The following is a 9,040-nucleotide window of genomic DNA, read 5'->3' as shown; positions in this document are numbered from 1 at the left end:
GCGAGCTTCTCTCTAGTTGTGGCATGCGGGGTCCAGAGTGCATGGGCTCTGTAGTTGTGGCACGCGGGCTTAGTTGCCCCACAGCATATGGGATCTTAGTTCCCTGACCAGGGATCGAACCCGCGACCCCTGCATTGGAAGGCAGATTCTTAACCGCTGGACCACCAGGAAAGTCCCTGGCCAACCCAATATTTACAGGAAAAGTGTGCTGGCCACTACAGATCTAGGGAATAATATCTTAGCAATTTGTCCATGTTATTAAGTCTCCCTCATTTTACTTCTAACAGCTGTGCAGAATTCACAGAATAGATTTTGTCTATTTTGTCTGTCATTCATTTCATTGCTCCCTTACTTATAGATGTTGAAGTGTTTTCCAACAGTTTTGCTGTTGTAAACAGTGCTGCACCAGACATCCCTGCGTGCACGGGTGGATGACTGTGAAGGATAAATCCCTGGAAATGGGGTTGCTGGGTCAGGAAGTACACACTTTCAAATTTTTGATTAATATTTATATTACTTGGGAAGTGAACTAATTAAACTACAGATTTAAATAATTAAATCTGTAGTAACCATACAGATTTCCCAGCTTGGTCTCCATTTCAAATGATCTGCCTATTTTATAAAACCTACTTTTATTGGGCACTTATGTGTCATATACTATAATTACCACCTTTTATGCACTATCTCCTTTATTCTTAACAACAACCCTATAAGATAAGTGTTAATACTCTTTGTTTTACAAATGAAGAAACTGAGTCTTGGGACTTCCCTGGTGGCGCAGTGATTAAGAATCCACCTGCCAATGCGGCCTGGGAAGATCCCGCATGCCACGGAGCATCCCGTAAGCCCATGCGCCACAACTACTGAGCCCACATGCCACAACTATTGAAGCCCGCACGCCTAGAGCCCGTGCTCCACAGTGAGAAGCCCATGCACCACAATGAAGAGTAGCCCCTGCTTGCCACAACTAGAGAAAGCCCGTATGCAGCAACAAAGACACAACACAGACAAAAATAAATAATTTTTTTAAAACTTAAAAAAAAAAAAAGAAACTGAGTCTCAAGGAAATCATCACCTACATTTACACCACCTGATAATTAGCAGAAGCCAGAATTTCTGAACCAAATTCTTTTCTTTCTTTTTCTTTCTTACTTTTTTTTTTTTAAAGTGCCACCCCCTAAAAGCCCACCAGGCCAGATTGGCCACCTTCACATGCTCACCTGCAACCTTCCCTACCACACGCATTCCCTGTGGGCTGAGCTCTGAACCCCACAGCTAAGTTCTTAACCACGATGCTATTCTGCCTCCTCCAGGTCATGAAGTGTCCTGATTTTTGTTTTAGAAAATTTGGTCACCATAATAGTCACATGTGTTGTAAGCCACCTCAGATCATTTCTTCAAAGAGGAGTACAGCTCTAAAATAATAGTCACGATCTGACCAGTTGCCGGAAGTGCTGTGTTTTGAGAAAGGAAAGGGGGGAGTTCCTTGCTGGCCTGGTGGTTAGGACTCAGCACTTTCACTGCAATGGCCTGGGTTCAATCCCTGGTTGGGGAACTGAGATCCTGCAAGGCGCGTGGCATGGTCAAAATTTTAAAATTTTAAATTTTTTTCGGATTTCCGTGGTGGTCTAATGGTTAAGACTCCGCACTTCCAATCAGAGGGTGCGGGTTCAATCCCCAGTCAGGGAACTAAGATCCTCCATGCTGTGTGGCACAGTCAAAAAAAAAAAGTTTAAATTTTGAAAAAAAGGAAAGGGGCAGGAATGAGAAGTGTACTAAACCTTGGGGAATTGGGTCCCCTACCCTGGCCTCCTCCTGGGCTCAGCCCTGCTTGCTCTGAAGAGGTTGGTAAACCCTCTGCATCCACGAGGTTAGGACAAGATCTTGTTGCTAAGAACTGCTCAAGGGCCAAGAGTATGCTCTGGACCAAAGAGAAAAGCCCATCACACCAGGCTAACATCCCCCCCCTTCCCCGTGCCTTCATCCCTCACAGTATGCAGCTGACCCCCAGGACAAGCACTGGCTGGCCGAGCAGCATCACATGCGGGCAACAGGGGGGAAGATGGTAAGTATTGCCACACGTGCCACTGCTGGAGACCCACCCTGCCCAGGGACCAGGGCTATTGGTGGCAGCTTACCCACAAATCTGAGAGACTCCATGCCCAACAAGTGTGAGAAAGGAGACTTGTAAGTGTAGAGAGGGCCCATTCCTTCATGCTGAAGACCAAACTGTAATCCCTGGCTTCCCTCGCCTGACCCCAGGTCTCCCACACACCTCCCCCTTCCCTTCCACAGCACCCTCATATGTAGATCATACTAGCTGTATGTAAGAATGGCAGGTACAAGACGTCCTGAACACTGCTTTCCCGTCATGTGCTGCCCATTGACAGATTTCACTCCTGCATCACGACTCTTCCACCAGAATCAGCTATGGAATCTCTTCTCAACACTGTGCTCCAGGCTGCACCCCTTGTCAGAAGGAATTAGCACATGCAGTGAAACTTGTTTGCCACACGTGGCAGCCCTTTCCAGAATCACTTCTACTTAAAAGAGTTCTTAGCTCAAATCAAGCAACAACCTTAGGAAAATCATCGTTGCATGTGTTCTAAAACTATCATGGAGGGATTTGTCCATCACATGCCCTGTCCCCCACCTGAAGACTCACTTAGTCCCACCGCTGGGACTGCTCCTATTAGAATTCAATGGCCTCGGGACTTCCCTGGTGGCTAGTGGTTAAGAATCCACCTGCCAATGCAGGGGACACAACTTCCAGCTCTGGTCTGGAAAGATCCCACATGCCGCAGAGCAGCTAAGCCCACAAGCCACAACTACTGAGCCCACGCACCTAGAGCCTGTGCTCCGCAACAAGAGAAGCCACTGCAACGAGAAGCCCACGTACCACAATGAAGAGTAGCCCCTGCTTTCCACAACTAGAGAGAGCCAGTGAGCAGCAATGAAGATCCAACGCAGCAAAAAATAAATAAATAATTAAATTTATTTTTTAAGAAAGAATTCAACGGCCTCACAAACAAGTATGCCATCTTCTTTCTGGCAATGAAAGCTATCTTTTTTATTTTCTACTATATGCTACACTCTTTCAAAAAATATTTCAGGAAACTTACCATTGACACATACATAAATAAGAAATAAAGAGGATAAAAAGGCAAGGCAGGATCTAAAGCCACAAGAAAGACTAGTTTTTAAAAAGGGATTTTTAAAATTGCCAGCCCGGGAGACCAGCGCAAGTGCATAGGTTTTCGGCTGCAGGCCCCACTCAAGGACAACTGATCTGTCACATAGTTCACAGTGCCCCTAAGATGAAGACAGTCAAATGTCTCAAGGGACACACAGTTATTCCTGACCCTAAGACTGGAAAGAAATGTCTCCCACAGAAGACTGTCTCATGTGATGGACAGCATCCACCACATGGTAGGCTCACAAGAGGGCTCTCTTGCTGCAGACCATGGCATTGTGCTACAGCAGTTCTGCAGGCCCCCGGACGACACAGCCCAGTTAATGGACAGCAGTGCGGTTTATCATGTTTCCCCTTTTGCCACGAAGTTCAAAACCAAATTATCTTAGTTCCAGAGTTCACATATGGCTTCCTCCTAATTTCCTATTTCCATGTATATTTTTCTACCTCTGGCCCTTTCATTTTAAGCCACCTCAGGGTCCCTTTGTAAAAGGGACGACGGCTATAAGTAAATTAGTCATCATTCCCCACTCTCCCACCCATAAATTTTCTACTTGTGTGAAAGATTGTCTCAAGAAACTATTCCCTCCCCCAAAAAAGAAACTATTCCCCAGACAGCCTCTCCCTACTTACTCTCCTTTGCTAAATTATAAACTATGACTACACGCCCCCACCTTCCAGCCCTTACATTAAGGAGATGTTTAATAAAGTATTCATCGAGTTGGACTGAAATGAATCAGAGGCAATGACGACTCTCCTTTGCTCCTGCCCCAGGCCTACCTCCTCATTGAGGAGGACATCCGGGACCTCGCTGCCAGCGATGACTACAGGTAAAACCTGCCCTCCCTCCCCTGGGATGAGCCTGGACCTACATCCTCCCTTGCTCCAACTCTCCTCCTCAATGTCTCTTCCAGAGGATGCTTGGACCTGAAGTTAGAGGAGCTGAAATCCTTTGTCCTGCCCTCCTGGATGGTTGAGAAGATGCGGAAGTACATGGAGACACTCCGGACAGAGAATGAGCATCGTGCTGTCGAAGCGCCTCTGCAGACCTGAAGCCAGGTCCCCTGGCTACAGTTGGCAGCCCTCCTCCAAGGCCCTCTTACCCACATGGCTGAGGCCACTGCTGGGACTACTCCTAGATGGATCTCAGAGGCATTAAAGCTATGCCTGGGCTAGTTTGTAGTGACTCACTGCAGAACACCCCCAGACTGGCATGTGGTTCTATATTTGTAAAGTTATTGGGATAAGAAGCAATTAAATGGTTTGTAATAAACACAGATGGTGAGCCTGCTGTGAGGTCTGCCTGTGCACGCTGACAAAACATCAAGGGCTCTAGAGGAAGTGGGTGAAGGAAAAAAGGACCAGGCTCGCTTCCCCCACCCCACATTATTCCCAGGAAGCCCAGTGCCCCATGCGTATCTGCTTTGTGAGACGAAGCTGGGGACACCACGTACCTTGCCAGTCTTCCCTGGCCCTTTATTTCTACTTCGTCACCCAACTAAGGTATGGAAGTAGCAGAATGTGGTGATGGCTGGCACCATGGGAGGTTGATGACAAACCAGAAGAAAAATACAAGGTGGCTTTTATTACCCCCATTCTACAGGTTAAAACACTAAATTATGTGCCCAAGGGAACACAGCAAACCATTGGAGAGGCAGCCGATGAACCTGTTTTCCAATGAGGAGCCCCTGGCCCTGGCTATCAGCCTCTAGCTTTTCCCCTCGCCTGAATGTGCAGGCTCTTAAAGCCCCAACCAAAGTGCCCAGGACATAATAACAGGTGGCGGAGCTGGGGTTTCCGGTTTGAGGGAAGAGTACCAAGGCCCCAAGACTGGAGACCCTCCCTTCCCCTGGGAGTAAGGGATCCTGGCCGGTCGTGCCGGGTGTCCACGACAGTAGCCGGGCGTTTGACCTAAAAAGATTCACCCCACGTGGACTTTTTCTAAGCCCTTTAATGGTCGGCGTTTTCCAAAGGCGGCCAATCCGCTGCAGCTTCGTTAATTAATGACAGCCACTCTCCTGCCAATCGCCCATCAGAAGCAGCGTCCCGCCGCCCAATAGCGGTACACTGGTGGGTGGTTCTAGCAGTTGCCCGGTGACAGAGTGCTCTGGCGCGCCCCATTGGCTGGATCAAACCCAAGCGAGCCGCTGATAGGCCAGCGCTGCCGGAGGGTTACAATTCAAACGCGGGCGGAAGGGCCCGGGAACCCGCAGTTGCAGCCGCGGTCTCAGTGTAGTCTGAGTTCCTGTCTCCCTTCTCAGCGCCACCCGGATGGCTTCCCAGAACCGCGACCCAGCTGCCGCCAGCGTTGCTGCCGCCCGTAAAGGAGCCGAGCCCAGCGGGGGCGCCGCCCGGGGCCCCGTGGGCAAGAGGTGAGTGGTGCGGAGGTAACAATCGCCAGGCCTGGCACAGCCTGGGCCTTTGGGGCCGAGAGCGAAGACTTCCGGGACCCCCACCTCCTCCTGGAAGGGGTGAGATATGGGAGGTAGAGGGACACGCCAGGAGCTCGACTGCTCTTAGAGACCCTCCCGAAGGAGGACGGAAGGGGTATGGCCGCTGCCAGGATCCTCCGTCGGTGAACCAAGATGAGGATGCTCCGGGGACCTTCGGTGTCTCGGCTGGAGGACGGCGGGGGAGGGGGAAGGAAGGAGGGGAGAAATTGAGATCCGGCACGAGAGAGACGCCAGAGAAGCAGACGAGGTTAAGAATAAGCCAGAGCCATCCTGTGGGAGCCTGGAATTAGGGAGAGTGAGGAGGACTCACTACGACCCTCTTGTGGAACTGGGGGTGACTGTGCCCCCAGCTGAGTCCGACTTCAGGGTAGAGGGAGCCTCCGTGACAGCTGCTTCAGAGATTGGGGTGGGAGGAGATGCACCACCTGGAGCCCTGACCCATCCAGATCCCAAGTGACCCCGAGTGCTCTTTTTGCAGGCTACAGCAGGAGCTGATGACGCTCATGGTGAGTGACTGATGCCCAGAGCCCCTCCCACCTCCCAGTCACTTATCAGTAGCCTCCTCTCCTACATCGGGCTCTGTGATAGACATGCGGGTAGAAAGATGAGTCCAGCTTGTTCTCTTCTGGGAAGAAGGTACTCCACCTCACCTACACACCTTTCCTCCAGAGAGTCTCTACTCCCAGTCCCGTCCTCCCACAATAAAGTTATCCCTGAAATACGGCTCTCATACGAGACCCTCCCCCTGCCCTACTTCCCTGCCCTAAGGTTTATCCACACCCAACTCTCCATCCTTCTTAATATTTCTAATCCTGTCGTACCTCAGAATGCTTCCTTCCTGGACGATCTCTTCTACGTTAACCCTGGATATTCAAGTCAAATCCTTCAATGACCATATTGTTTATGTTCCCAGTCCGTGAGTAGTCTCTGGGCTTCGTATGTAACCAGCACTCAGTAACATGTTGAGTTGAATTCCCAGCAGCCAGCATTGTGGTTACAGAGCTGCCTTCTGCTTCCCTGCACAACCCCTCCCTTCTTAGCCTGGTGATGAACCTCCATCATCTCAGTACTCCCCGGAGAGGCATGCTGAGCCCCGAGGATATAGCCATTTCCTCAGGAAAGCCTATCTATTTGGCCTGGTTGCTTTATTTTGCATCAAAATGTGATGAGGTTAAGGAGAAAGGGTTCACCCACTGGCCCCCCAGGAGCGTAAGCTTCAGCCCAGCATGTGTTGTGTTTCCTCCCCAGATGTCCGGTGATAAAGGAATTTCTGCCTTCCCTGAATCAGACAACCTTTTCAAATGGGTGGGGACCATCCATGGAGCAGCTGGCACAGTAAGTATAGGGTTGGGGTAGGTGAGTGTGACTTAGCTGAGTCTGGGGAGAGGTGGGAGGTGAAATCCAAGTGCCGGGTCTGCTTCAAGTCTTTTGGCTGACGGGACACTCCGCTGTGCCTGCTCTCGTGCCCTGAGCCTGTGGCCCTGATCTCCCTCTCTCTAGTAAGAGGCTGTGTTTAAGGCAGGGCTCTCCATCTTAGATGCTGACAGGGGGCCAGACAGCAAGGACAAGAATAGACAATGGGCCTTAGACCAAAGGATCACTGATGACCCCAGTGACCAGATATGAGAGAAAGTACCAGACCAGTTTAATGCTTTCTCTTCTGTCAAGTCCCAGACAAACTCAGGGGTCCTGGCAAGTCCCTTATGTGGGGCTTGGGGTGGGACCTGAGGCTCAGGGTGGAAGGGTTACTCCCCGAATTTCTTTCTCCAGGTATATGAAGACCTGAGGTATAAACTGTCCCTGGAGTTCCCCAGTGGCTACCCTTACAATGCACCCACGGTGAAGTTCCTCACGCCCTGCTACCACCCCAATGTGGACACCCAGGGTAACATCTGCCTGGACATCCTGAAAGACAAGTGGTCCGCCCTGTACGACGTCAGGACTATCCTGCTCTCCATCCAGAGCCTGCTCGGAGGTGATTGCTGAGACCGGCCCCTCCCCTGCAACCTGGGAACCTGTCAAAACTCCCCCGGGCAGCCTCTTCTACCCGCACCTGACCGTCCTCTTTCTCTCCACCTGCAGAACCCAACATCGATAGCCCTTTGAACACACATGCCGCCGAGCTCTGGAAAAACCCCACAGGTGAGTCCTTTGTCCTTCTCAGGGCACCAGGCCATCCCTCCCCAACCTTCAAAGCCTCCCTCAAACAACAAAAGGATTCCAGTGACTTGGGAATATGTCCTTGGGGGGCAGGTAACCCAGTTCCACCTCTGCCTTGGTGTTTCTGGTTTGCCTGTTTGCTATAAAATCAGGAAGAACCAACCCTTTCCACATTAATGTAGGTTGGGGAGGCTTTTTAAGTAGAAGGCAAAGCTTTGTGCAGATGACTTGCTTGCTAAGGGCCCCTAGTCCCCTCCCCAGCCTCCCTGGAAACAGCCTGTCCAGGAGCCCTGGCTGGGTGGGCAGCATCTGTTGTGCTGGGAAGCCCCTCCCCAAACTCCTCCCACATTTATATCCTTGCTGCCCTCTTATCCACCTTAACCCCTGTCCTCATTACTCACTGAGACCTGCCTGTTCTCTTCCAGCCTTTAAGAAGTACCTGCAAGAAACGTACTCAAAGCACGTCTCCAGCCAAGATCCCTGACCCAGGATGTGCAGCTCTCCTTCTGTTGTCTTTTTATTTTTTTTCCCTTAGATGGTCTGTCCTTTCCTCGATTTCTGTACAGGACCCTGTATCTCATCTGTGGTGTCATTTTTGTTTTGTTTCTGTTTTTTAAATTAAGTGTCTGGTTAAGCCCTTGTGATGAGTATATTAAATAAATACATTTTGGGGTTTTTTAACAAGTAGCTGTCTTGTAGTTCCCCTAGGGTTGGAAGTGCACAGGATCGGCAGAGGTCAGGTGTAGGATCTGGGTTCCTGCCCTGCCCCTCCACCCAGGGAGTAGGGCTGTAGGGCTGTGCAGTGGGGTGACAGGATTTGCTCCGTTGCAACCTTAGTTATTTTATGGCTCTGCATCTGTTTCCTCATCTATAGAATGGGTGTCACAAAATGCCGATTTCTGGGTGTTCCCTGGCGATCTAGTGGGTAGGATTCAGCGCTTTCACTTCCATGGCCCACGTTCAGTCCCTGGTCGGGGAACTGAGATCCCATAAGCCATGCAGTGCAGCCAAAAATATAGATAGATGGATAGATAGATGAAAATTAATTAAAAAAATAAAAAATAACAAAATGCCAATTTCTATGGTGTGGTGACATGCACCAAGAATGTTAGCAAATGTAGGAGTTGTCCCAGGTGTGTTGCAGACGAGGCTGAACCAGACATTAGGCTGAAATAGCTAGAGCTGTAGAGAGAGTGTGTGTGTGTGTGTGTGTGTGTGTGTGTGTGTGTGTGTG

General features: G+C 50.2%; 2 protein-coding genes across 3 annotated transcripts in view; both read left to right on the top strand.

Annotated features, from left to right (window-relative positions):
* The window catches only part of DNTTIP1 (deoxynucleotidyltransferase terminal interacting protein 1), a 26,241-nt gene extending 21,780 nt beyond the window's left edge, over positions 1-4,461 (top strand). The window contains exons 4-6 of the mRNA XM_029219922.1: positions 1,988-2,065; positions 3,968-4,023; positions 4,108-4,461. Of these exons, the coding sequence (XP_029075755.1) occupies positions 1,988-2,065; positions 3,968-4,023; positions 4,108-4,246 (273 nt within the window). The 3' untranslated portion in view covers positions 4,247-4,461. The remainder of the gene's footprint in view (positions 1-1,987; positions 2,066-3,967; positions 4,024-4,107) is intronic.
* Positions 4,462-5,367: 906 nt separating this feature from the next.
* On the top strand, positions 5,368-9,040 carry UBE2C (ubiquitin conjugating enzyme E2 C). 2 transcript variants are annotated; one of them, XM_029221087.1, is made up of 6 exons: positions 5,368-5,565; positions 6,125-6,152; positions 6,895-6,981; positions 7,417-7,621; positions 7,729-7,788; positions 8,232-8,485. In XM_029221087.1, the coding sequence occupies exons 1-6, from the start codon at positions 5,465-5,467 to the stop codon at positions 8,288-8,290; spliced, it is 540 nt and encodes a 179-aa protein (XP_029076920.1). In that variant the 5' UTR covers positions 5,368-5,464; the 3' UTR covers positions 8,291-8,485. The 2 variants fall into 2 exon arrangements, with proteins under 2 accessions (XP_029076920.1, XP_029076919.1); XM_029221086.1 differs by lacking the exons at positions 5,368-5,565; positions 6,125-6,152 and having other exon boundaries at positions 6,493-6,981; positions 8,232-9,040.

Source organism: Monodon monoceros, unplaced genomic scaffold, assembly GCF_005190385.1.
Source record: "Monodon monoceros isolate NGI ecotype Baffin Bay Population unplaced genomic scaffold, NGI_Narwhal_1 Super_Scaffold_13, whole genome shotgun sequence".
Classification (NCBI taxonomy): domain Eukaryota; kingdom Metazoa; phylum Chordata; class Mammalia; order Artiodactyla; family Monodontidae; genus Monodon; species Monodon monoceros.
Note: the sequence above shows the minus strand (reverse complement) of the source record. Positions and strands in the feature narration are given on the sequence as shown.

Bases quoted from the DNA above. Each gene is read 5' to 3' on its own strand.
- UBE2C (XM_029221086.1), top strand. From the start codon at position 6,694: ATGAACCTCCATCATCTCAGTACTCCCCGGAGAGGCATGCTGAGCCCC. The intron at 6,982-7,416 runs GTAAGTATAGGG...TTCTTTCTCCAG, and splicing joins TCCATGGAGCAGCTGGCACA to GTATATGAAGACCTGAGGTA. The intron at 7,622-7,728 runs GTGATTGCTGAG...CTCCACCTGCAG, and splicing joins CATCCAGAGCCTGCTCGGAG to AACCCAACATCGATAGCCCT.